Raw genomic sequence first — 26679 nt, 5'->3', positions numbered from 1 at the left:
GCTGTTCTGCTCGTAGGCCTCTGCTGCTCTTGCACTCGGGCTGATAACTGAGTGCCAGGGAGGGTTCTGCTTTCTGTGCTGCACACAGAAGCTCTCTGGTCTTACTGCCCACTGCCTGTGCATGACACCTGCTGAGGCTTCCCTGGCTGGAGAAGATGTAAGTTTTTTCTGCTTTCTGATGTCAATTTTCTCTCTTCTGAATTTTAGGAGAGCTCATACCTTAACAGTCTTGTTCATCCTCACGTGTGCCCTGGGCTACGTCACCTTGCTGGAGGAGACCCCCCAAGATACAGCCTACAACACAAAGAGGTAGATGTGGGAGGAGGGGTGTCTGGGGGGTGTGGGAGAGGGGTGGTGGGGTGGGCCAGTCACCATGCAGGCTTTTCCCTTCTGGGTATGCATTAACTCAGGTGACCTTTGCAGCAACTTGTTTAACTGCTCAAACCCTCAGAAAGTGGCAGAAGTGAGTGTGAGTCTGTAAGCTGCTCTGAGCCTGGTCGCTGAATTTAATTTCTAATCAGTTTAGTGTCACTCAGTGTCATACCCAGCAGCTGCTGGGCGTCTGTGGGACTTAACTATGAAACACTTGCTAAAGCCTCAAAGCACTGGCTGTTTCTTTGGTGATGATTCTGCTTCTTAAAATCACCTGTCTTTCTAAATTATGTGAGCTGTAACTACATCTTTCTGACTTAAGTGCTTTTCATAAAATTATTTTCAAGATTTTGATGCAGATGGTTATTTGTTGTTTAAAATTAACGTGAGAACTTGGAGCCCAAAGGGGAACCTTGGGAAATGAGTTTTATGTTTGTGGTCCATTCCTGACATAGTTTAAACTGATTAAATGCAGTTGAATTTCTCCTCTTTTTAGAGAAATACAGTAGGGAATAAAAAGGGGGAAGAGAAGTAGTCTGTTAAAAGTCCAAGTGTATTGTAAGAATTAAGGGGGGTGCTTACAGACTGCAAAGCATCCTGGAAATCATTCTGTTTTCCACCACTCTGGCTTCTCAAATACATTACAGGTTTTTTCCCCTTGCTATGGAAGAGTTTCTTCCTATTTTTTTACATTTTTTTAAAGTCAGTCAGGATGTAGTATCCATTGTCATGGAGATGCAGGAATTGGGGCATTTCCTGAGATAATCTTGGTTGCTCCTCTCAGTCACACAGTAGCTGTAGCTCGTGTCACACTCACACGCTGAGCTGAGGGTTGTGTTCTCATGTGTGGGGGTGAAATGGAACAGGTTGGAACTCGGTGCCCTGGGAGAGTTTCTGCAAGGCTTTGGGGTGAACAGATGCCAGGTTATTCCCAGTTCCAGTGAGTCTGGGGAACGGCTGGGCCTGACCTCCAGAGTGGCCATTTCAGATGGAGGAGGAGAAAGGCTGAAAGAGAAGTGATGACACATCGTTAGGGAGTAATACAGATCTGAGGTGACTCAGTGGAATATCTTATTATTGAGATTACAGCCTTTGCTGCTTTCATAAAAACAAAGCAGAGGGGATTAATCAGCAGATTAGCCACTCTTCAGGAACTAGAAGTTGCTCCTGCACACTCAGCACAGGGACTGGTGTGCCCAGCTGCTGTGGATGGAACAGCAGCCTGCCAGAGTGCCTTCATCCCTGCTACATCTCTGCTTGGGAACACTGCCTGCAATATCTAGATGCAAAAATACATGAAAAGCAGCATCCTGAGAATTGTTTATGTCTCCCATTGCTGGGGTTTGGTTTGGGTGTGAAGGGTGTGGCTGTTTCCCCTCATGCTGTGGCCCTGCTCCTTCAGGCTCCGTGTGGAACCCGAGCTCCTGGTTAACTTGGCCGAGCTGTTACTGGATCCAGCCCAAAGGCCAGTGCAGGTGCAGGGGGTGGGACCCGTGGGCCCTCCCTCAGCTCCCCCCAGTGCCTCAGCCCGGGCTCAGGGCGTGGCTGGAGGTGCCCGTGTGCTGGTCTCCTCTCTGGTCTAAGTGAAGTCTCTTTTCTGAGGTCTTTGAGGTGAGTTCAGTGGCAAGTTCAGCACAGTTAAGCAAGAAGGATTCCAGCTCAATTCATGTCCCAGCTGTTCTGCTTTCTTCAGCATCCGTGTGCCTGCTGCTCTCCTTATTGCTGACCAATTGAATGTGGCTTTTTAAGTGTGTATCTGAACAGAGGCAGTTCAGAGCAGGGGTTAAGAAGGTCACAACGTGCAGCAGTATATCCATATCCCCAGGTTTCACAGACTTTCACTTTGCTTCCATACCTTAAAGTTCCTTATCCTGCCCTGAGATCTGTCTTACTGTGGAGCTGTTGTGTGTTGTGTAGAGCCCTGCTATGCGTGAGGCTGTCCCTGTGTGTGAGTGTGTCACAGGCACACTTGCTGGCTTAATGAGCAGCAGTGGTTTATGAGCAGCCAGCACTGTCTCTGGCTGTCATCCTTTTTTATTTCCAACTCCTGCACAAGGACAGTGGAGCAGTGTTCTGGTGCTTAGGTGCAAAGTCTAAATAGATGCCTGCAAACACTTCAGGCTCCTTTGTGTTCAGGCTCTTGCTGAGAGGTGCCAGGCTGACTGCAAACTGCATCAGGAGCTTAGAGCAGAGCCTTCCGTGGAAGCAGAGTGCACAGACTGCTGTGCTAACTGCTGTTGCTCTCTCCTGGACTAGCTAAAGCAGAGGAAGGCATCTGGGGCTCCTGCCTTCCCCCCTTGAAAGTGCTTCATCCAGTCACTTACAGAAGGGGCTGAGGGCAGGGTGAGAGGCTGGGTTCATGCAGGAAGTCCTCAGGAGAAATGATGGACAAAACCCAAGCTAGAGCGTGAGCCTCTGGGGTCATGGGGTGTATCTGTGGCTGAGTTTTATATTTGCTGCTGTTTACACGCTGACATTTGAGTGCCATCTTCCTTCCTGCAATGTGCTAGGGCAATTAAAGGAGGAATTTTTTTAAATGATAAGATTTGTAGGAATTTTTTATATGTGAATCTAGTGAAAGTTCATTAGGATCATGCAGACAGACGTGTGACAGATGTGATCAGAGTGCCTCTGTCGTAAAGGCAGTTGAAAATTCACTTTGTCAGCCAAGGCTGTGTCGTGGGGCCAAGCCTGTGTGCTCAGTAAGGCTCTTTACCCACCTGGAGACAGCCCATCCTGACAACCATCAGCTTCTCCTCTGAGTTAAGCACCCAGGAGAGCTGGCAGGACTGAGCCCCAGCCCTGGGGATGAGTACTTGGAGACCTCCTTTGCATATGATGGTGCTGGAAGAAATCCACATCTCACAAAGACTTCTCATCCTGAGCAGGGGTTCTGGGGGTGGAAAAACATTTAAGAGCTTTTCCATGTAAAAAACATTCAGGCTTAAAAAATCCTGTGTGTATCAGAGTTGTACATTGAATTTCAACCTGTGAAACTGTCTCTCTTCCAAGCTGTCTTTCTGTGCCTGTTTTTGACAACAGTTGATCACTGCTCAGCCCTGGTAACAAATCTGGGTGTACTGTGGCTCCAGCTCGTCCCCAAACACCCACAGAGAAAACAAGGTGACAAGGAGGCTTGGCCTCTGTCTGCTGGTTCTTCAGCTTGCTACCAGGAAGGGGATTGTTCCATTCATGCTGCTGTAGCTACAGCCAGGGAGGGGACAGGGTGTGGGAGCTGCCCTGCTGAAAGCCCAGCACAAAGGAGGGCACACAGGTCCTCACAGACAAGCTTCATTGTCTTCTGTCTCTGCCTCCACTTCAGACAACACAAACAAGAGCTTGTTTGTGCTAATGAAACAGTTGCATGTTCTCCCTTTCTTATTTGCTTAAGTGCTAAAAGTACTTTCGTAGGCAAGTTTTACTGTTTAGTGTCTTCCTGATCTGTTGCTCAAGAAAATACATGAACCTTGTCTGCCCGAGCTGCCTGCAGGGGGTTTGAAGAAGCCCCCTCCAGCCCTGCTGGTCAGGCTTGGGAACCTTCCTAAGGAGGCAGCACAGTGATGTGAAGGGGAGAAAGGTAGTTACCCCAGGGGAAAAAAAAAGGTAATGGAAGTGGCATAGTTCACATAGTTCATATGCAAATTGGTGATTGTCTTCAAAACTTCCCCTGGTGAACCCAAAGTGAATAATGGAGCTGGGACTCCAGCTCATCTCAGTGCAGCTGCTCTTTGCCTGGCAGGGGACTTGAGAAGGAGCATAAGTGTAAGATCCTGTGGTGCTTTAGATTGGGGTCATCTCCAGCTTGGGGAAAATTGCCCTCACAAGACCTGAATGATGATCTGGGACATGTTGGCTCCTGGCTGAGTGTAGTGATACCAAACAAAGAGGTGTGGATTGCTGCAGGATGCAGAGTGCAGGGTACACAGAGATGTGTGGTCCTGGTATTCCCAAATACACGCTAGTGGCTCCAAACACAGAATATTCTCATTATTTGAGTTCAGCTGAAAACTTTTTACAAAAAAAGTTAGCAAAAGGCATCTATATATGATTGAAATTAAGAAACAAAGGGCAGACATTTTTTACATTGAAGACTGTAGTCTGTTATTTCCTGGGGAAGATGAAGTGGTGTAAACAGTGTGTTCTGGTCTTCACTTCCAGAGGTATTGTCGCCAGTATTTTGGTTTTCCTGTGTTTTGGAGTTACACAAGCTAAAGATGGACCATTTTCAAGACCCCATCCAGGTAATATAACTTGCTTAAGTCACTCAAACTTTTGTGGTAACTTGCATGGTTGATGGTGAATGGAAATATTTGTGTTCCTGGTGGAGGAGGTAAGTCATGACTCCAGTAATCACACAGGCCATTAACACTGCACACTTAGCATGTCACCTCCCAGCTGCCACCCAGCAGCACTGATCCTTCTGGCCTTTCAGCCTGCATGGAGCATAGGATTTTCTATTACCTTTTTTTTCTCTGGATCTCACTGTTGCCTTCCTGTTGTTAGTAAAAAGATGTGTGTGAACTGCTAGATTCTTGAAACCTTGACTTTTCTTGTTTATTCCTTTGATTTTATGTTTTCCTCCTTTCTGTAACGGGGCTGCACTTCTGACCATGTGTCTGGTTGCTGGAGCCCTGCACTCCCTTTGCTGTATGTCCATTATCCACAGTAATGGGTGCAGTAGAAGCCCTTAATTATGATTTTAAAGATTTCTAGTAAGACTGTACATTTTGAAAGCATTTGAAAGCACAAGGCAAAACCTCTTCCGTGGAGTGTAGCATCAGGTGAAGTATGAAAACATTTTAGTATCTTTGATCTTTTGCCTATTTTTAGATGTGAATCATTAAGAAATAATTAAGGGAATTTATATAGGCCTACACAATATTCCTGCAGGCTCTCCTGCAGCCAAACAAGTATTTTTTTGTGTCAAAAATTTACCCTTCCAGTTTCAGAATGCTGGTCTAGATGAGAAACAGCAAACACACTAAAAGCCTCGCTCAGAGCAGACGTTGTTCCAGAGCAGTGCCCACAGCACGCCCCTGCAGGGGAAGGTTTTGTTCAGATGTTTGCATTTCTGAGGTCTTTATTCAGTAAACAGCAGTTTTTAGTCTTTCATTTCTGTTAAGTTAATTCTGGTTCCTCCTATAAGACAAATGGCTCTTTTTAAGGACACCAGTGAGTTTTGGGTGCTTTCAGTTTTAGAACCTCAGGTTGTTTTGTGTGGGATCAAAGTAATTTGTATTGCCTAGAAAAAAGTAGTACAGGTTGGATGGGGAAAATCAAAGGCCAGAGATCCCTACAGGAGACTTCTAGTGCAGAGTGAGCCAGTGTCTACCACCTCTGCGTGGTTCTGTCTGGGCAACAGCAGGTCCTGCACTGAAGCTGAGTGTCTTTCAGCAGAATCAAATCCTCCATGAAGAGGGTGACTGAAGAAGCTCCTGTGCATCAGGTCACTTCAGATACCAAGTGTAGTCACATTTTTTATCTCTACTTCCCCTGTTTGATGGGATGATCTTTTGAAGAGTGGTTTGCAGGGGCTGTAGCAGTTTGCTGGGATGGCAGATGCCCCCACAGTGGCAGCAGCCTTTGTACCTGTCCTGCTGAGGGCTCTTGCAGGCAGCAAAGGCACGGTGGCATTACAGTCCCCTGAGAGTCAGTGACTGCTCTCCAGTTACAGGGGGTGTATTGTGGAGTTCCCACCAGGCACCGAGTCCCTGACCTTCACTTGGAGGTGCTGTTCCAGGAGGAAGATCTCATCTCAAAGGAACTGGCAGCACTGGTGTGTGCAGCTTCCATTTATAGGGCAGCAGGAAGCCCTGGGTCAGCCAGGTCAGCAGGGTCACGTATGGCCACGGCAGCTTTGCTCTGGGGGATTGTCAGGCTCTGTCTGAAAAGTAGCTGCCTTCATGTCCTGCTTCTGTCAGGTGGACGTTGGAGCTCTGTTGTTCAGTATATCTGTCCCTGTTTGTGACCAGCTCAGAGGTGTTTTGTATTTTTGCCTGGTTTTGTGCCTAATGTTGTTGTTCTATTTAAATAGCTCTTCTTCCTGGGTGCTTATCCACTCGACTTATTTATACACAGCTCACATGTGCCAGCTCACCACTGGTTCTGCTAATGCAAACAAATTTTGCTGAAGCAACAAGGTTTGCTTTCAGTCCCCCCCCTCAATAAGAGCCTGCTTTCCTTTCAGATGGCACAGGTCCAGCTGGAACCTCTGCTGGTAAATAGGGTTGAGGGGCTGGGTGTGCAGCCTCCCTCTCTTGTTCACTGTTCATCTCAAGCCTCCTGACAATGGCAACAGTTTAGTGTTTGAGCGTGGCAGTCACTGAGCTATCAGGTATGTAAATGATTAGTTGGAGCCTACTTAATCAGGAAGGTAGCCCTAATTTGAGGGAGGTTCATGGTGACAAGTGCATTTAAGGAAAACAAATATCAAAGGCATGCCAAAAATAATTTCATAGCTAAGGCCAGTCCAGGAAGAGAGAGAGAACACGGTGTCTGTACAGCATTGAAAACATCTTGTTTCTGCTGCACTCGTGCAGGGGTAGATAGCTCTCAGAACCTCTTGGGTACTGCAGGCAGGCAGGCAGAAAGCACACAAAATTATAACTGTCTGCTTTTTCATCATGAAATATTGCTGAGCCAGTTCAGCAGCTGCAGCTCAGCACTGAGGTGTTCACAGGGGAGAAGAGCTCAGAGAAGGGTTTAGTTTTCTGCCTTTGGAAATGTATGTTCATCAGGTGCAGGACTCCTCTGCCACGCTCCTGTCTGTGAGTAGAGTGAAATCTGTCATGCAAAGGTTCCTAGGTCAGAAACCAGCATTTTCAAGGCTCCTAGTCTGAAGGTGGCATGTGATGGAAACAATGCTCTGTCCTTGTGGGAGGAGTGTGTTAATGAAGGGTTTGTTCTTACTCCTGTCTTGAACGTGATGTTTACTCGTCAAGGTATGCAGGCATTATAGGAAAGGATAGAAAACACCTTGTCAAACACAAACTGATTTTTGTCATCACTGAAATAAAAGTCACCACTGTGTTGCTGTCGTGCAGGCTGGCATCCAGCAGGCTGAAGAGGATTTCAGCATTGCAATGGTGCCAGGCTGGGGAGGGGTTCTTCCCTCCCAAATAATCCATCGACCAATGGAGGGCTTTTTGCTTGTTTGCTTTTCCCAGGCTGCATTCTAGAGAGACAGGAGGGTGCACACACATACTTGTCCAGCCCTTCTAAGTGAAATTTGCACGTGGATTTGAGAGTTATCAAACCTGAGGGCAGGACAGAAATCTCAACTAATGGTTTCTTCAACTGCTCAGAGGCTCCAGTTCTTGCCTCTCCAAGGAGCAGTTAGGCTGAGCTCTGCTTTTCCCTCCCTCAAGGTGACCAAGGGGCAAAGCCACCTCACCACGTGTGTTTAGAGGTTTGTTTGAGTTTTCTAATGACTGACCCCTGAAAGATGCTTTCATTGTATTGCATAATTAGGAAATCACAATAATGTTTGTAGGTAAAAATCTTAGAAGTTCAGAATCTCCAGTGAAAGCTGTTACAGAGCTCTGAACTTCCTGTTATCCAGGCCACACTTGTCTTTTTTTCCTTTTTTTTTTTTTTTTCCCAGTGGAAGTGTAAAGTAGGCCATCTGAAGAAATTAATTTTACAGTTTTCCTGAAAAAAAGTCAGACCTTCTCACATCATAGTCTATTTTAATGATGGTGTTAGAAGCAGGCTGCCAGAGACTTTTAAGTATGTGAAAACTTTTTTTATTTTGCTATCTGAGGCTGAATTGGGCAAAGGCAACACTTGTTTCAGGGGCAGACAAGCCTCTAGGAAGCTCTGCAGCACCATAGGTGGTTGATTTTTGCTTCTGAGCTGATCAACAAGCATGTTTGCAAGCCTGGAGTTTTTGTTCTTGCATTATTGATGTCATGGGTCCTGCCTTTAAGGATCAACGTCCCTGAGTTGCCTTGGAGTTAATAACAGGAGGTGCCCAAGTCAGGCCTGAAATTTCTTTAACTTCATGGCAAACCGTGTCCATGCAGGTGGAACCCACTCAACCCCATGAACGACTGGCTGGGTTCCTCTTTGGAGGAGCCCCCGTCCAGTTTTACCCATTGCCTAGCTGGAGCTGTGGAAGGAGAGTTCTGCTTTGCAGGTGTGAGCAGGAGCCAGCTGGAGGAGAGGCTGTTAAAGTCCTGCCAGAGGGATCAGCCTGTGAGCTACTGAGAGATTTAAATAGCCACTGGCAAGGAGCTGAGTTGCCCTGAAGTCCCTCCTGGGAGTGTTTGGACACGGTGTGGAAGAGCTGCCAGGGCAGGTCTGTGCCTGTGCTGGCTCCCTGCTGACCCACGTCCTCCTGTACAGGGGTTAACAGACACTGGCTGAGATTTCAGAGCCCAGAAATTACTTTACAGGGTGGAGTAGGGTGAACTGGGGCTCGGAAGCAGCCTGGGGACTACAGGGCTGGTGTGCAGGACAGACAGAGGGCCTGTGCCACGAGGAATGAGTCTTCCAGAAGAGCTGAGGTGATGATGGTGGAGCTGGAAGTGCACACGTTGTTGAATTTGCATGCCCTTCAGATTCAGGTGTTGCTTCAGTGTGAGAAGAGCTGTAATCACATCTCAGGAGGGTGACAGAGGGCTGCAGGCTCTCAAACAGCAGCATGTCTCATGATGTTGCTCTTGTTATGAAGAGTTTCAGATAATTTCATAAGCCTTATATCTAGCACCTGCTAGACCTTTGGTACATTGGTTTTTATTTAATTCCTAGTAAAAGTGAAAATACCTTTGGTATTTTGAAATGCTTTCTGCCCCTTGAGGAAACAACCTTGTCTTCAGGGAAAAAGAAGGGCTTAGGAAAGTAAAAGCAGCAGTTCCTTGTGCTGGTCTTTTTCCTGTCTGCTTTAACAGCACATGGGCAGAAGCTGTGGTGGGGCTGGGAAAAGCAGAGTTGGACAGGTCAGGCTACATAAGACTGGAGAAAGAAATTAGATGAGCTCAGGAAGGATGTAGTTCTCTTCCATGCACTGCTAGAAAGCAGTGTGAGTGGCACTTATCATTGCTTCTGATTCTTAAACACTTAATTCTTTGGGTTGGAGTGTTCTCCTGGGCTGTGCTCACAGATGAGGGTCCTTGCCTGCTGGATCTGCAGAGCAGCCTGGCCAGCAGTTAGAGTGTTTGGGCTGCACTCTTGAGGGAGGGTGGTGAACACGTCACTTGGATGCTGGGCTCTGTGACTTCTTGGTGGGAATGTCTGTGCTTGAAATGTTTAGTTAGATCCCAGTGAATGAATAATTGACTACTTTTGGTTTGAACGCTTCCTAACGTCCCACTCGTCCATTTCTGCAGCTTACTGGAGGTTCTGGCTGTGTGTCAGCGTTGTGTATGAGCTCTTCCTCATCTTCATACTCTTTCAGGTAAGTGACCTAGAGCTCTAGTTAGCAAATGCCAGTTTAATGTGGATATAAATTCCTCTGTGGTGTTCTTTAGGATTCTCACTGACTGCAGGAAATATTCTGGATTTTTGTCAAAACAAAACATTGTGCTCTTTAGTCTTCTCTCAACCTAGAAGTCTCAGTATAATAGTAAAGAATATTTTATCCAACCTGTAGTTAGTCCCTTCTGGATTTTTGTCAAAACAAAACATTGTGCTCTTTACTGAGACTTCTAGGTTGAGAGAAGACTATAATAGTAAGGAATATTTTATCCAACCTGTCGTTAGTCCCAGCCTAGGTTAGGCACTGCAGTGAAGTGTTCTTTACTGGGTTGGTAGGAAGTCAGCTCATGTGTAGGTGAAACCAGCAGGAGTTGGTGCTCCTCAGGTTTAGTCTCTGCTCTGCTGGACTGGATGTGACTTGCTGAAGTTCTGTACCAGCTGATAGTTTCTTAGATCCTACAGACTGTGACATGAATTTGTCTTGTGTAATCTTTTGAAGTACTTTTCACCTTGGATGATAGATTCTTTGAATGTTGGTGTTTTGGTGTTTGGTTTTGTTTCTTTTTTTCAATGAACAAACTTCACCCACAACATTGTGTAGTGGCAGCAAGCTGAGATGATTTTTTTTTCTAGATTGGTCATCCAAATTAAGCACTTTTTTTTTTGCCATATTCTTGTCCTTTAGTAAACTGAGAGCTGTCCCGTGGCTTTTACAGTTCTGTGACTTCTCAGAAATGCAGCAGCTGAAGGACAACATTTTGAGATAAGCAAGAGCTGTAAGTGTGATGCTCCTAGCAGGGCTGTTGTGTTCCTGGCCGTGTGCTCACACCACTGCAAATCAGGTCTGAGGGCCAGGAAGGGGCTCGAGATTTTGAAGGAGACTCTTCCTTTCCTCAGTTACCCAGTCCAGTTCTTGCAGTCATCTCCTCAGGCAGCAGCATGGTTTGAAACCAAACACCAGTGTGGAGATACTGAGCCAGGAGAGGTAACTGCCCTGGCCTGCCAGGCACCACTCTTCACACTGACACTCCAGCTGCAGTCCTCACTCTTCAGTTAGGTCCTTCTTGCCCAATTCTTAGTAAGGTTTGGTGCTCTGTATACACAGTGTTGATGTTAACTGTCCCTGGACTGTTCTGTGCATGAGTACTTACCCAGAGGGAAATGTGGGCTGTGTTCCCCTTGCAGACTGTGCAGGATGGCAGGCAGTTCATGAAGTACATCGACCCACACTTAGGGGTCCCTTTGCCAGAAAGAGACTACGGTGGCAACTGCCTTATTTATGATCCTGGCAATGAAACTGATCCATTTCACAACATCTGGGTAAGAAACAAAGTTACTTGCTAACGAGTCTGACTGTTTTGGTAAAAGGTTGATTAGTTGGACTCTTCAGAGTGCAGTCCTGGGTCTTTCTGTGCAGGTCATGGCTGACTGAGCCTCCTTCTCTCCCTTCTCTCCACCTTTCCTCTCCAGCAGGTGCAGATGTGTCTCTGTATCCTCATGACAGTGCCCAGGAGAGAGGGTGAACTGTTTGACAGTCCTTGCTTCTCAGATTACTGATGTAAACCCTTTCCCTTAGGAGTTTGGGTTTGTGTGCTTAGAGAATCTTCTACTCACAGTCAATTTGAGGCACAAAGTTCAAAAGTCACGTGTTGCCCAGCAACAGAAACCATCAGGTTATTGTTGCTTGCTGGCAAACAGAAGAGTTGAAATTGAAGGGCAAAGGAATTCTGGTTGCTTACAAGTCCCTGATTGCAGGGAGCTGTTAGTGCTTGTCTAGTGAGCACTGAATCCTTGAGTCTGCCATGTCAGTCTTCAGTGCATTGGGACCTGGAGTAACAGAGAGCAAGCACAGCTGTCCTGTCTGGCACCAAGAGGAGGAGGAAAGACCCTCTCTGCCTAGGATTTTATGGTGGCAGGACTGGTAAGATTTAAGAAGCTCTGCTAGGTACAAGATGGGGTCTGTTGAAGAAGCTCATGTTCTTGCTCTGGCTGGAAGATGTTCTGCTTCTGTCCCCTTGGAAGGCAAGGAACGTGGCATTTAGCATTACAAAGGTGATCTCTGCTTTGTCAATACAATCCTCATTCCAGTTTCTGCCTCTTAAAATTGGTGGCTGGGCTTTGCAGACAGCTTGTTTGTTCACTGTACTTCAGTGCACAGAAACTCATAAAATGCATTTAGTCTTTGTTTGTGAGCAACCTGAAGTTTATTGCTGCATTTTTCTTGGGGGTGGGGAGGTCAGAATGTGTCTTTGTTTGTAGTGCAAAGTGGCCTACACTCTCTTCTTGGTTTATAGGACAAACTGGATGGATTTGTTCCTGCTCACTTTTTTGGCTGGTACCTGAAGGTAAGATGGGGTCTTCTGTTCTGTTCCTGTTAGTGCTATTCTGCTTTTAAAGCTTGACTGCTTCTGTTTCAGCAATGCCACTCTTCCAGACCAATTATATTAGGCAGTCATCTGTGAGCTAGTCCAAGTGCTTGTAATACATGAAAGGCTTGGGGTTTTTTTTTTCCCTGACCACACTAGGTCACCTCATTTCTTTCCAAAGTAAGGTTACGTTGACAAGAGCCCTCCTCCAGCACGCTTCATTCTGAGGCCAGATCAATAAAAGTAAAGCCCTTAACTCCTGTAGCAAGACAAATGCTGGAATGACCTTTGGATGTGGAGAAGAAAGTGCTCAGAGAGGGCAGTGGAAATCTGCTCCTACCCAGACTGGGGTGTGAGACAATGCTGCTGCTCTAAGGCAGGCTCCTCCCAGCAGCATACACACCAGGGGTTTACATCATTAAATGGGTCCTGGTTTAATTCTTGCTTTTAAGTCAATATCAACCAACTGTGGAAGGAATTCCAGTTACACTTGTCTCTGGCAGAACACAGTCAACACATTTTGCTGATGGCTTTGGTCTAAATCTGAGCTTTTTCTGTAACCTGAAGCAAACTTACTAGCTGACTTCATTTTGCCCTGCACACCTTGTTTGTTTTTTTTTTTAACCTACAAGACCACTGTAAATAATAACCTGAAAAAGTTCAGGCCCATTTAAAAAGAAGCTACAACTGTTGTGGTTCTTTTCAATTTCAACAGCATAGATGTGTTCCTAGGAGTGTTTATTTCTGTCTGGGTTTTTCCCCCATAACCAGGAGATGCTGGGCATGGGGAGACTCACTTCAGATCAGCTGGTCAGTGCCTTGTTCTGTTGGTGTGCAGAACTGTGAATTTGGAGGAACTTGGTGGCTCTTCATGTAAGAGAATTACATTAGAAACTTAAATATCAAAATAACATTTCAGCTACATTCTGTGTTTATTTCTACAAATCCTGCCATGCTGAAGAACAAATGGCTCAGCAGTGAGATGTAAGGGGAGCAGTGACACATCCTGGGGAACCACAACGGGGGGAATTCAGCCTCCCCTCTGCTCAGTCAAGCTGTTGTCTGTCTTGGTCTGGAAGAAGCTGTTTGTAATAAAGAGACTGTTCCTGCAGAAATGCTGGAGGTGATCTGTCATCCTGTCAGCTGCAGACTGATCTGGGGAGCCTGGCAGGCTCTGTGAGGTGTTTGTGCTGCTGAGCTTGAGGGAAACTGGCTGCTGCAGTTCTTCCTTGTCAGTTAGTGTGTTTTTCTATAGAAAGCTGGAAGTTGAGTGTGTTGCCTTCATGAACAGATGAGCATGTGTTTGGACTTGTCCTTTGGTTTTGGTCTGATGTGAGTAACAGGCTCTTAAGCTGTATCTGAGAGCACCAGAATGGTGACACTGGGGATGAAGGTACCTCCTTCATCAGAAACCCCTGTGGGCCTCCTCATTTGCTGTGGAGTCATTTGGATCACATGTTGTCAGACTAATATGTGTTAATGTGTGTTGCATATTTGTGCCTCTTCTGCTTGAGGCAGTCAGTCCAAAACTACATTTACTTTTGCAGAGTCAGTGCCAGGACATCTGGGGTTGCCACCTTCCATCTAGGCACCCTGCTGAGGATGCAGCAGATCAGATGCAGGGGCTCTCAGTGCTCTTCTTACAAACATGAAATAAGGTGTAACCCCAGATCTCTTCCCTTGTTGTGACAACAGGCTGAGGTGATATGTATGTTCTAGGGCTGCAGCTCAGCTGGATCCTGGGCTGGATGGGGAGGAAGATGCTGCTCTTTTGCTCAGCCTGACAAGCTGCTGGCTGGTGTAAAGTAGACTTGGGTGTCCCATGCACTCAGGGCTGAGATTTAGTGCAGGTGACCTTTTAAAAGGCTGCATTGAGCAGGTTCTGAAAAGCCTTTTTGAGCCCCATTAGAACAATGCTGCTGTGGTGGTTGAGCACTCAGTAATTCCATTCATCTAACTTATTTCCTTCTGAATCCCATCTTGCCTTAATTTGTTCATGTAGTGGTATCAGTGTTGTCATCTATACTCTCCAGTGTCTAGTCTGTGCTGCATATTTGATAAGTTTAGAGGCCTGTGAGATTTTGCCTCTACTAGACTGTCATGTCATAAAAATAAGATTGTTCTGAGTTTCCTGATTGTTTTCTAGCTGGTGGAGACAAGATATTCAGCTGTAGGAATAACCAGTAAACAAAGCAAACCATGTGTGTCCTCTGTGTACAGAGTCCAGAAGGGGTAATCTCATATTCCTTTTATCACTGTTGAAATTAGGGGGAAAAAAATCATTTTTCCATACGCTGTTGCAAACAGAAATCTGAGCAGTGTCTCTGCAGTGTTTATGGAGTTCTCCTTTGTTTAGGTCTCTGAAGGGCAGTAGTGTAAGTGGTTCTCCTCAGTGGTGTCTGGTTCTCCTCGGCCTGCTCTGCCAGTTGGTGTTTTGGTGACAGTTTTTACTGTGTTGTGCAAACGTAGCTCTTATCTCAGATTTTTTTTCTCTCTGTCTGTGTAGACGCTGATGATTCGAGACTGGTGGATGTGTATGATCATCAGTGTAATGTTTGAATTTCTGGAATACAGCCTGGAGCACCAGCTTCCAAACTTCAGCGAGTGTTGGTGGGATCACGTACGTACCCCACAGGCCGTGGGCTGCTTGGGAGGCAGGAGGTGTTGTAAAGGGAGGGGTGGGAGGTGGTGAGGACTGAACTGCACCACGTGCCCGTGGCCAGAGCTGTACGTCTGGCTGCTGCAGCTCAGGAGCCTCTCCCTGCTGAGTCTGTAGGATGTTTGTTGCTGTTCGTGTCACTTTGTGGGTTTTCAGACTATTGCATGTGGTTAAATATTTGGTTGGGTTTATTTCATACCAGAGGAAGAATCTAAAGCTGTACCTGAACATTTTCAAATAGTCATTGATGGCACAAACCTTAAAATCTGAAATTAAGAGAAGGGTAAAACTTTGTATATAAAGTTTCAGATGGTGTTTTTTTTCCCTTGCCTGTCAGAGACAACCAAACCCAGACTCAGTGCAGCTGGTGTCCAGCTCTTCCTGCTGTGCAAACCTCTCTTCACTGTTTTCTGAAAGCACTAAATGTTACTGTGTTTAGAATTTCCAGTGTGGTTTATTGAAATGTTTTCAAAGATAAAGTTTGGCATTATTGCAAAGCTTTATTGCAAAGCTTACTGCCTGTGTGGAGCTTTTCAAGCCAGAGGGACTGCTGTGCTCTGGTTTTGCTGTGGAGCAAACAAGCTCTATAGCTTAAAGTGACACACTTCTTTTATTTTTTATTTTCCAATGGAATGTAAATGGGTGACCAGTGCTCAAAACCACTGGCACTGAGGACACAGGGCTGTGCTTCTGAGGGTATTCTGGCATGGTTTTGTTCTTGCAGTACAAGCTCTTTCCTAAGCCTGTAATGATCTGCTGTATGGTGGTTTTTCTGGAAGTAAATGCATTATGTATAAAGACATCAAGCAAAGCTATTTTGCTTTCAAAAAATCCCTTCATATGAGATTAGCAGCCAGTGCTCAGGCACTCTGCAGGCACAGGACAGGCAGGTTCATTCAGCTCCAGAACTGACATTTGGCTGTATGACAGAGCATGGGGAGGAACCCCTTGGTCAGGGTGTAGCAGAATGAACTCAGCAAAAAAGACTCAACAGCCATCATCTGTAGAATGCCTCTCCTTCATTTGAGTACACTTGGGCAGCTGAGATTCTTTTTCCTGCCCCACTCTGCTCTGGGGAGTGTTGTGACTGGGAGTGTCTCAGTGTGTGTGTACCTGTGGCATCTTCCCTTTCACAAGTCTTAGTGCTGCTGCTCCAGTGTCACTGTTTTTCTCCTTTCAGTGGATAATGGATGTGATCTTGTGTAATGGATTAGGAATTTACTGTGGGATGAAGACTCTGTCTTGGCTTTCTTTGAAAACGTACAAGTGGCAAGGACTTTGGAACATTCCTACCTACAAGTAAGTTGTGTGGGAAGTAACTCCACTAGCACAGTGCAAAGTTTGGGCCCATGTGAAATATCTTCTTGTTGAAGGGCTGTTCTGTCAGGGTTAATGTGGATTAAAGAATTCATCTGTGTTTAGATGAGCATCTAGAAAGGTAGATACTTTAAATTGTTACTGTGTGGAAGCTGGTGTGTGACAGCTTTGTTGGGCTTGGAATGAAACTGTTGAAAATCTGTGTGTCTGTCCTGAGCATTGCCTGATGACTAGGGCTGAGGGCATCTTGTGGAAATAGGGTCATTTAATCAAATTGTCAAAGGAGGTGCAAGAATCCAAGTCAGGATCATGCTCTGTCACTCACAGCAAGATCTGTTTGGTCCTTGTGCAAACAGTGCATTCCCCAGGAAGCAGAACTTCACAGTAATCAGGACATGGGAACTCAATATTTAATAAACCCCATGTAGTCTTGCACCAGTAATGAACTCTCCTTGTCTGTCATGTCTCTGCTGAGCAAGGCAGGGCTGAGGGTGTCACCAGTGCAGTGGGGGCAGTGTGGGGCAGTGTACAGTGACAGCCCAAATAAGGGCTGCTCTGACCCAGGATGTTAATCTGGTGGAGCAGCATTTTGTGGAGTCAGTGGAGGCATTCTGCATGTGTGAGCTGGTGTCTCAAAGGGACGTGTGAGCTGGTGTCTCGTGTGCTGTTCCTTAAACCTGCAAGAATGTGTTCTGATTTTTTTCAGAGGTAAAATGAAGAGAATTGTCTTCCAGTTCACCCCCTACAGCTGGGTGAAGTTTGAGTGGAAGCCAGCGTCCAGCTTGCGCCGGTGGCTGGCGGTCTGTGGCATCATCTTCGTGGTGAGGAAACTTCTCTGTCTTCTCTCTTCTCTACCACTTGATTTAATGTTTTGCAACACTCGAGCAACTGTACAGAGGGTGACTTGGACTGAAACTGAGATGTGGTGTTTCTTTAGCTGAGGCCAGCAGCAGTCACTTCCAAGCCCTGCAGGAAAGGTGTCTGTGGCCCTGGCACACTTTAGAGTCTTTGCATAAACATTTGTTCTTGCTTCCTGAGCAATGCTGATTGGCAATGTGAGCAGTGTAAACTGTGAGCTACACATAATTCAGCAGGTACCAAAACATTGACTTTGGATGCAGGTGGCTTGTTTCTCTGGTCTTAAGCAGGTCCATATCACATTGCAGCTGGAGAGGGCTGTACCCAAAGCCTCGGGCTTCTGTGTGTTAGTGCTGAGCAGCACAGCTCCTGAAGAGCAGTTTTGCCTAGGTTAATATTTTTATACAGAGTGAAATAATTAAGTTCACAGAATCACAGATGATCTTGAGTTGGAAGGGACCTGTCAGGGTTATTGGGTCCAACTCCATGCTTCTCACAGGACTAAGTATCCCAGAATTTGTATTTTTCCTGTTTCACTGAACATGTGGCCTGACTAGTTGAGGTAAAGTGGGTCCCCCATGTAGAGCCTGGAGAAGCTGTCTTCCCCAGCAGCCACAGCAGGAGAGTCTGCCTTCATTGGCCATGTGAGAGGCTGCACCTGTATTAGGGGGTTCATCACCTTGGACTGAAGACTGTCATCCCACAGTCACAGGTATCATGCCCATGGCACTGATAGGGAGGATACACTTGGCAGTTTGAGTGCTTTCTACCCCCTCCTGCCTCTTGTCAGCTGGGGGACTTTGGCCTTTGTACTATCCATGGGATGTCACTTGGCTCTGTTATGAGTAACTCCAAACTTATTTCAGTTCAGCAACTGTGAAGTTTAACTAAAATAATCCTTGTGAGGCTTGCAGTGATTCCAGAGACAATGGGCATTAACCAGTTTCTGTGTCACAGGTTGCATCATCTTGAAAGACAGGGAATATGAAAAAACACAGGTTTCTCCAAAGGGTTCCTGTGTGCACAGTCCCAGCTTTGCACCCTGAAGAAGTTGGGTGGTAGGTGCTGGAGCAGGTTTGGCAGCTGAGAGATTCCATTGAGTTGATGCTAGTCCTTGGGATAATCCTGTCTCTTTTAGCAAAGCCTAGCTTCAGCTGACAGTTTTTAAGCAGCTTCAGGTTTTGGCTAACTCTTTTGGATTAAATAGAGCTTAATGCTGTTTGTCATTGTTGCTTTTGAAGTGAGAAACTTGTGTCTACTTGCTCACTTAGTCACAGAGCCAAGGCAGCTCACTGGAGAACATTCTGCTCTAAGTGTATAACCAGTTCTCCAGAGCTGGCTTTGGCAGTGATGTTTGTGTCACTGTATAAACAGAAAAAAAGGCAAAAACTGTCAGATGTGCTGCTTATGCCTCTTATTGTTTTGGGGTTCCCTCAGTCAGATTTTAAAGGATAATGAAAGGTCAAGTTGCTGCCCTTAGGATTTGTTACCCGTAGTTCTGCAGGTACTTCAGACTCCCAATAAGCTGGTTTGAAATCAGAGGCAGTGCTTGCCCAGGTTTCTGTTGCAGTTTTGGGGTTTTTTTCAATACCTCTTCCAACACAGAAACTCTTTGACACCCCAGGTGCTCTGGGTCACTGTTGTAACTGGTGCTGGTGCTCAGCAGTACTGAGCAGGACCTCGGGACGTTTGAGAGGTGGCGGGAGGAGAAGTGCAGGGAGAGAGGGAGAGGCCAGGCTTCAGGCAGTGACGTCTTCTGAATGTAATTAAAATGTCCTTTTTCTCAGTTTTTATTGGCAGAGCTGAACACATTTTACTTGAAGTTTGTCCTTTGGATGCCACCAGAACACTACTTGGTCCTGTTGCGACTTGTCTTTTTTGTCAATGTGGGAGGTGTGGCTATGAGGGAGATCTACGACTTCATGGACGACCCGTAAGCCCCAGCCCCTGTCCCTCCACCTGCTTCGGTTCCAGCCTGCCCCAGCTTCTCAGGCCTAAGCCCCAAGCATCTGCTTTGTGTTTGGTTTGTTTTGAGGGAGAATTCTGACTGCATCTGGTTAGAGAAGAGCGTTGATAAGGGCGTCCTGTGTGCACTGATTGTAATCAATGATTGCTCTTTGGAGGATGTAACATGTAAATGAGCTGGAGCACCACTGGCTTGTGGGCAGAGGAGTGCTGAACTCCACTTTCAGACTGAGACCAGGAACTACAGTCCTTAGATGTACCTTCTAAGGACAACAGGGCCCAAACTACCAAAAAAAAAGAAAAAAAAAGTGTTTCTTAAAGGCGCTTCTTTTCTTGAGCCATCTTCCAGCTGGTCCCTGCTCCTCTGGAGCTCTCGTGGCACCTCTTTCAGATCAGAGGACCCTTTATGGCAGAGGGTGGTGAAGGCAAAGTGCACCACACACATCAATGCATGTACTTTCATGTACACTGTTCCTACTTAAGCATCATATTTGTCCTTGCTGCTTTTGTTTCTGCAGACCATGTAAGGCCTGAGAAAGCTTTGTTCTCAAAATCACATTTTCTTTTAAGTTTTAGCAGTGATTTCACTAATTGCCTGAGCACACATCTTGAGCCTAAGACATCTGGCTTCAAGGGATGTTCATTGTCTGTCACTGACCAACACAAAAAGTGTCTGTGTTCAGAATTTAGGGTTCCAACCTTCTCTGAAGATCAGTTTCCCTTGCAAGGCTTTGACTCCTAGAGCTGGGAAGAAGGGGCAACCCACATTGCTTAGCTGGATTTCAGGACATTCAGCAGTGGCAGGCTGCCCCTGCCCTTGGTGTCGGACCTACTGGTGTGGGACGTGCCTCCAACTCAAAGGTAAGAAGAGGTCTCTGCCTCTCACTGCTGAGCTCCTCTCCTTAGCACCATTCACAATCTTCTGGTCCTTGTGTTTGGGTTGGAAAAACTCCTTTGCTCACCGTTCAACCACGTGGCATAACATTGGAGTTTAGGAGACTCATCAGTCACCAGTGCCTCATTGCAGGTTCAGTTTGTTGCCATTCTTTCAGTGAGCTGGAGAAGGTCATTCAGCAAGCAGAGACTCTCATCCTGAACTGCATGTCTTCATCATTGCCACCTCCACCTGCTGTTCTGTCTCTCTTGGTGGGTAAGGTGACCAGCCCTCTCTCTTCTGAGGTTCATGGCTCTGCTTGTCTCAGGCTGTTTGTGCAGAGTGGCAGAACCTGGCCTCTGGTCTTGCCTAGTTATCTTCTCTGTGAAGGCTTTTGCAACTGGACATTGATTCCTTTGGGCATTTCAGGTCATCCAGGCAGAGATAATCTACCCCCATTAGCTGAACTCGACTGGGTGTATTTTCACTTGCACATCGTTTGGAACCAAGGAACTGTTGTGGATTCTTCCTGTTGTGTTTTAGGGAGAAGCTGCTGGGGGGGAGCAGGCTGTACCAGGAGCTCCCAGCACACAAAACACTTTCCTGACTTCTTCCTTTTGGAAACTTGCTCTGCTTTGTAATGGACAGGTGTTGAAATATTCCATTGACCTTTCTTGTCAGCAGGATGGCTTGTTGTCTCCTCTGGTAGTGATAGGATTGTCCAAGATGAACTGGTTAGATCTTGCCAGCTAGCCTTGCAATATTTAGTATAGAAGATAATGAAGTTCTAACAGATTACTCTCTTTTTCTCATTTAGGATTCTTAGTATCTGCAGACAGTTCTAGGGCTTTGCTTTCAGGGACTTGGTCTGAGCATGGGGACAATAAAGCATCTAGAATTGAAATAATTCAAAAAGAGGAGTATTTCTGGAAGCTGTTCTCAACACGCTGCCTCTGAGCCCTGGAGGACTGGCCATTCAAAGTGTTCCTGACCAGAAATGCTTTGATGTAAGAGGCTGTAGCTTTGACCTTATCATATCTTTCAGATTTCTAGTCTTTAAGCCTCTTCTGAGGAGTCTGCATTGAGCCTGTGAATTTTAGTTTCATTCATCAAATTTAAAAAAAATTACTTTTCTTTAAAATCTTTCCTTAACAGAAAGCAGGAAACCAACTTTTGTTCTGCACAGCTCTTCTGTTGGGGTTACCTTTAATCCCTCTGTCAGTGTGCTGTTGTCAGCTAGGGAGGGAAGACAGTGGGAAATGGGGAAGCAGCTGAGCAGAGCAGAAGCTGAGCCGGCAGCCTGAGTTTGCAGCAGAGCTCTGCTGTGTCAGTTCCTCTGTCTTAGGGCTGGTTTCTGCCCATTTGATCTGTCCTCCCAGAGGAACAACCTGGAGCAGTCTCTGTGAAGTCCTTTTGTCAGAGTTGATCTAGGCAGGATCTTTTTAAAATGGAATGCACTCACCCCATCTGCAGCAGCAATCACCTACACTTGGTTTACTGCATCAGATTTTTTTTTCCAGTGTATTTGGACGATTTTGAGTAGCTTGAACCTAGGCATTGATGTCACAGATGACTGTCAGGCCTGATGTTTAAGAAACTGTGTTTTGTGTGCTTGACTTGCAACACTTCCCCTGGATTCAGGAGAGGGAAGAGCAGCTCTTTGCTCTCCATGCCTGGATCCCTTCCCAGCTGGTGAGAGTCCGAGGGGCAGCAGGTCTGTCTGAGCCCTGAGGAGGGCAGGGCGCTCTCCCCAGCACAGCTGCTGGCATCCCATGGGAAGGGGGCAGGGAGGGTGGGCACAGGCATGCAGGGGCAGCTCCCCATGCCCCAGTGCTGCCGGGGGGCTGGGGCTGCTGGGGGCAGCTGGGCTGTGGTGCCTGCAGGGGGGAGCGCTCGGCAGTGCGGCCGCTCCCCGCGGGATCCGAGCTGGGGAGCTGCTGGGAGGCTTCTCTCTGCTCTGCTGCATGCCAAAACCAGCAAGGAACCGTGGCCCCAAGGGCTGCTGGATGTCACAGTGTTGGCCAGGCCTCAGCCAGGCAGGGGGCTGCACATCACAGCAGCCCAGGCCGGAGGAGCCGAGGCTCTGGCAGCGCTGCAGAGGTGCCCTGCCATGTCCAGCCCTCTCCCCAGCCCTCCGTGGCTCTGGCAGAGCACTTGGCTCCCTGTCTCCTCTGTCCTGCCACAGCAGTTTGGCCACTTCGTGCTGAATTCTCCCTGGGTGGTTTTCACTTCACATTTTACAGTGTGGTAGGAATGGAGTAACACAGCTGAACAAAAGAGAAAGGGCCTGGCAGGAGAATGCACCTTCTGTGGTTCAGTGAGAGAGCAAGACCCTGTGCAGGGCAGGTACTCCCTGTGGTTAAAGCAGAGAAGTGTAGGACAAAGGCAGAACAAGGAATAATAGAAGGCAAAAAGAACAGCTACCCTTGAGTTTAGTTGGTGGTCCTTCTGTTTGCATGGTTTGTCTGGGGCATCTTCAGAGACATAGCCCTCAGATAGGGCAGCAGGTCTGGGACTAGCAGGGAAGTTCACTACAGCCTTTCTTTGTGAGATTCTTAAGTAAAAGATACAGCCCAGTAAAAGTGTGTGGCTGCTGGTGGAACAGTTGGAGAGTGTGGTGGTTGAGGGTATTGCTTCTCTCAAAAGCAATCCTCCTTGGTTCAGACTGGTTGGATTTCAGGAAACATTTAATTAAATCATGCCTTTGCCAGGGGGGACACAAGAATGCACACAACTTCTGGTAGCTTTCTCTTGCTTCTTTCCTCTAATGGGAATAAAATCCCATTTTAGATTCAGAAGATGGGTGGTGGAAGAACAAAAACTTAGTCTGCTGAGCGGGAAGTGATGTGGTTGACTCTGCTGCTGGGTGGCACATCTGCACACACATCTGCACACACATCTGCACACACCAGCAGTGCTGCAGTGGGCAGGATCTCAGTGTAGTCCAAGGCATAAAGGAAGGGCATGTTGTGCTGCCCAAAGAGAGCCCCACTGGGTTACTGACCTGAAATTGTGTGGTCTGTCAGCGAGCTGTAAACCTGTCAAGTCCAGAAGTGATGTGAGCAGACCAGGTCCAGAAGAGGAGGGTTTAACTGGTGTACATCAATAACTTGCCTGGGTTCCCAGCCATAGGCTGTTACCTCGAGGGACTGAGGATTCCCGAAAGGCAGCTGAGAGGTATTTTGGGTTTAGGTATTTCCCACACAGGAGCAGGTCACCCAAAAGATGGTTTATTTTGCAGTCTCTCCCTCTGCAAGTAGAGCCCCTGAGTAGATGTCTTGATTCTACTGCAGTTTAATTTCCAGCATTGCTGATTGATGAGTCCTTCACTAGACTTGTAGATAGCACTGCAGCTTCTCACTCTGGTGCTGCCTCAGAACAAACCTTGGGGATTAAATATTAATCATGGATTTCCCTGAGGTTGTGTTGTCCCAGAAGTGAAATGCCATCCTTGTGTCTTTCAGTATCCTGCCTGTCTGTTATTAAGGTTTCTTCTCTTAAATCTGTTCAGAGATCATTAGTGAACGCTCATGAATACCTTTTGGGGAAGAGAGTTAAGTTTCAGAATGCAGTACTATAGGGGTTAAGGATGGTTATGGTGGTGTGACCTCATGTTTGCAGAGGAGGCCTCAGAGCAGAGCTCCTGTTCCATAGCATACCCTGAACCTCAGCTGAGCTCAGGCTGGTCAGATAATTGCTTTATGTGAATTTACCAATACCCTGAAAATGGGGTTGTTTCCTTATATCGTATGAGGATGAAGATTAACTTCTCCTGTGTTCTCAGAGCCTCTGAGAGGAAAGTGATGCCAACATGAAAGCTGTCAGCCTGCATAGTGCTCGTATACATGTCATCCAAACTAGGCTCTTTAGAACTGAGCAAAGCTGAAGGGAATTACCACCCCAGCTGTCTTTTTATGACTGTTTCTCTGAACGCTTTATTTCACAGCAGCAGCTTTGTTTGACATGTGTGTTTCTTTTGCAGGAAGTTCCATAAGAAGCTGGGTCAGCAGGCGTGGCTGGTTGCTGCCATCACTGCCACGGAGTTCCTGATCGTGGTGAAGTACGACCCCTACACGCTCACGCTCTCCCTCCCTTTCTACATCACCCAGTGCTGGATCCTGGGGATTATCCTGGTGCTCACCTGGACAGCCTGGCGCTTCTTCATTCGGTGAGCAGAGCCCCGTGTGCTGCACTGGGGTCTAGCCTGGGCCTCAGGGGGGTTGTTCTGGATGTCCCTCCAACAGCACGTCTTCAAATGCGCACTGTCACGAGCCTCCAGTGCCTCCTGAAGACAGACCACAGCTCTTGGGGATGGCTGCAGCTGCAGGGCTTTCCTGTAGCCACTGAGCTCACGGGCAGTTCCCTGCACGTGATCCTGGCTGTTCTTTCTGGATCACACCTCTGGTAGCTCTGGTCTTTGTGGGGCCACTTGTGTTAGTGTTGCTGTAGAAGCTGGTGAACATTCGGTGCCTGACTGCACCTGGTCTCCTGGATGGGTGAAGGTGGCAGGAGGTGGCAGGGTGGTGTTCCTGTGCTCCGAGTTAGACAAGACCAGGGAGTTGTGCAGCTTTGCTGTGGGAGCAGGCTGATGTCTCAGCCCTCCGAGTGCCCCAGGGCCAGCGAGGGCCGAGCCCCGTTGTGTGTGTTGGGTTTGGAGGCTGCTCTGTGCCTGTACCAGGGTACGAAAAGCAGCTGCCCAGGGCTGGTGGAGCTGCATGACCTGTGGAGGAGGCCCCGTGTGACAGCAGCAGTTGCTCTTGTTGAGCATGTTGTTGTGTTATGCTCCCAAAAGAGGCGGCTGTGGCCAGACTGCTGGCAAGGAACACGAATTTCAGGTGAATCGGTGCCATCAGCAGCTGTGGAAATTAACAGCCAGAAGACTCAAGTGGGTTAAATCATCCCAAGAACAGACTTGGGTCATTGTTTTACTGTATGTTGAAGGTGTTCCTTCACATCACCAGCTCACATCTGTGTTTGTCTCCTCAGTGACATCACTCTGCGGTACAAGGAGATCAGGCGGCAGAAGCAAGAGCACAGATACGAGAAGGAGAAATGCCTGAGCAATGGTGATGGACACTCGTCAGTGCTGGATGAACAAAACGGGAACAAACTAAGGGAGAGGAGGCTCTGAGCAAGAGCTGAAGAGCTGGAAGGGACTCGCAGTGCTCGAGTTGGCCTGGTGGCCAGTTCAACCTTATCCTACCTAACTTGTAATTTTCGTTGTTAGCTTTCCAAGGTGTGAAAATCCTCTCGGGGAAGAGCTGTCACCCTGACGTACACACCCTTTCTGCTGTCTGCCCAGCCAGTCAGAGAAGGTCTGTGTAGAGGGGAGTCAGAGCCAGCACTGCTGCAAGGAGATGGGATCCTCGTTCCCACGTGTTGTGTCTTCCTGGAGAGCAGGGTTTGGGGACGAGGGGCTTGGCAGCAGCGTGTGAAGGGAATCTGGCTGCTCTGTCTCCAGTGACCTCTGAGGTTTCCCTTCTGACACTTGGGCATTAGGAACACTTGTTTGGAGTGCACAGACACCAGACACAGGAAATGAATTCATTCTTTTTTCCTACTGAAACTACCTTGAGCATTGGAGTAAGATGGTGTGAGGTGCTCGGCCACCAACAGACAGACGTGAGAGGAGCGGAGACGTGTGAGGCAGTCGCGTGACTTGCACAGAAGGTGACACAGCACACAACTGTTACAGCCCTGCCACGGGGCATTGCCTTTCTCTAAACTGACTTCCAGCATCCTGGAGTAGCCTCCTGTAGTCTTGTGTTGTATCACAGCTCTAGGGAGACAGCTCCTCCTTAGTTCTTTATTTTTTTAATTTTTATTTTAATCTTGGTCATCTCTTAAATGTAAGGGAAGGTTAAATAAGGAAGGTCGACCTGCCTTGCCTTTGCTTTGTGGAGTAAAACTTACTGCAAGCAGAAAACTGGCAATTACTCCATCAGTCTTAAGTTATTTGCCTTATTCTCAGCTCTCCTGGTTCGCTCACCAGGAGGGTTTGTTCTTGGTGTCTGTTGTAGGGGGCATGTTGGGCTCTGCCACCCCCGGGGTGGCTCGGGCAGAGCAGCCTCCTGAGGGCAGCCGGGGGAGGCGCCTCTGCTGCCATGCACAAAGCTGCCAGGGGACCCCCCATGCCGGGCAGCCCCTCAGCTGGTGACTGCAGCTGGGAGGAGAAGAAACTGGAAACCCGGGCTGCGTGTTTGGTGTTTTTCAGGTCATTATTCCAAAATGTAAGTGCTGCACCAAGCGTCCTTCCTGTAACCTCTGCCCTCTGCGCTGGCGTGACCATATCACTGCTTGGAGATGGTCTGACCTGGCTGCCAGAGGGGGTGCAGGGAGCTGTCCTGCAGAGAATGACATAAACACTACTAATACATTTCAAGAGTGTGACCCCAAACTTTCTAAGCGCAGAGCTGCTGACGAGCAAACATCCACACTGAGCCCCTTCCACCTCCCCGTTAACGACGACCGAAATCTGCACTTCCCCTGTGCTCACAGAGTGACCCACCCCCCGTCCAGCCCCACAGGGCGGGCACCTTGCAGTAGGGCAGCCCCCAGCCCCCCGCAGTTGGTGTGTTGTGGGGCCTGGCAGTGGGCTCTGTGGGCTGTGGGTGTGCTGAGGGTGCCCCGTGGTGCCGCGCCCCCGTGAGCGGCGGGGCTCTGCTGGGAGGAGGGCAGAGCACAGGGCTCTGTAACTAGGGGCTGGCAGGTTCATCCACGGGCCGTGTGCTGGGTTGTGCAGATGTTTATTTCTTTGCCTTCCCACCCAGAGCTGTCCTAGTTCCAGCCTCAGACCAGTCTTTGACCCGTGACTGACTGTGGTAGCTCAGGGCAGTGTATCCCTGTTGTGT

The 26679-nt window shown here is 47.6% G+C and overlaps 1 protein-coding gene across 1 annotated transcript; it reads left to right on the top strand.

The window, feature by feature from the left end:
• Positions 1–207: 207 nt before the first annotated feature.
• Positions 208–25304, top strand: PTDSS2 (phosphatidylserine synthase 2; the record flags this gene model as incomplete). Its single annotated transcript, XM_008942501.1, has 11 exons — positions 208–309; positions 4531–4613; positions 9702–9769; positions 10975–11109; positions 12084–12134; positions 14662–14775; positions 15995–16113; positions 16838–16952; positions 18777–18922; positions 23811–23996; positions 24815–25304. Coding segments are annotated over 11 exons (1264 nt in total), but the record flags the coding sequence as incomplete, so codon positions are not given.
• Positions 25305–26679: the final 1375 nt, after the last annotated feature.

The sequence above is a fragment of the Merops nubicus genome, unplaced genomic scaffold (genome assembly GCF_000691845.1).
Source record: "Merops nubicus isolate BGI_N331 unplaced genomic scaffold, ASM69184v1 scaffold3056, whole genome shotgun sequence".
Taxonomy (NCBI): Eukaryota; Metazoa; Chordata; class Aves; order Coraciiformes; family Meropidae; genus Merops; species Merops nubicus.
This window is presented reverse-complemented; position numbering and strand designations above follow the sequence as displayed.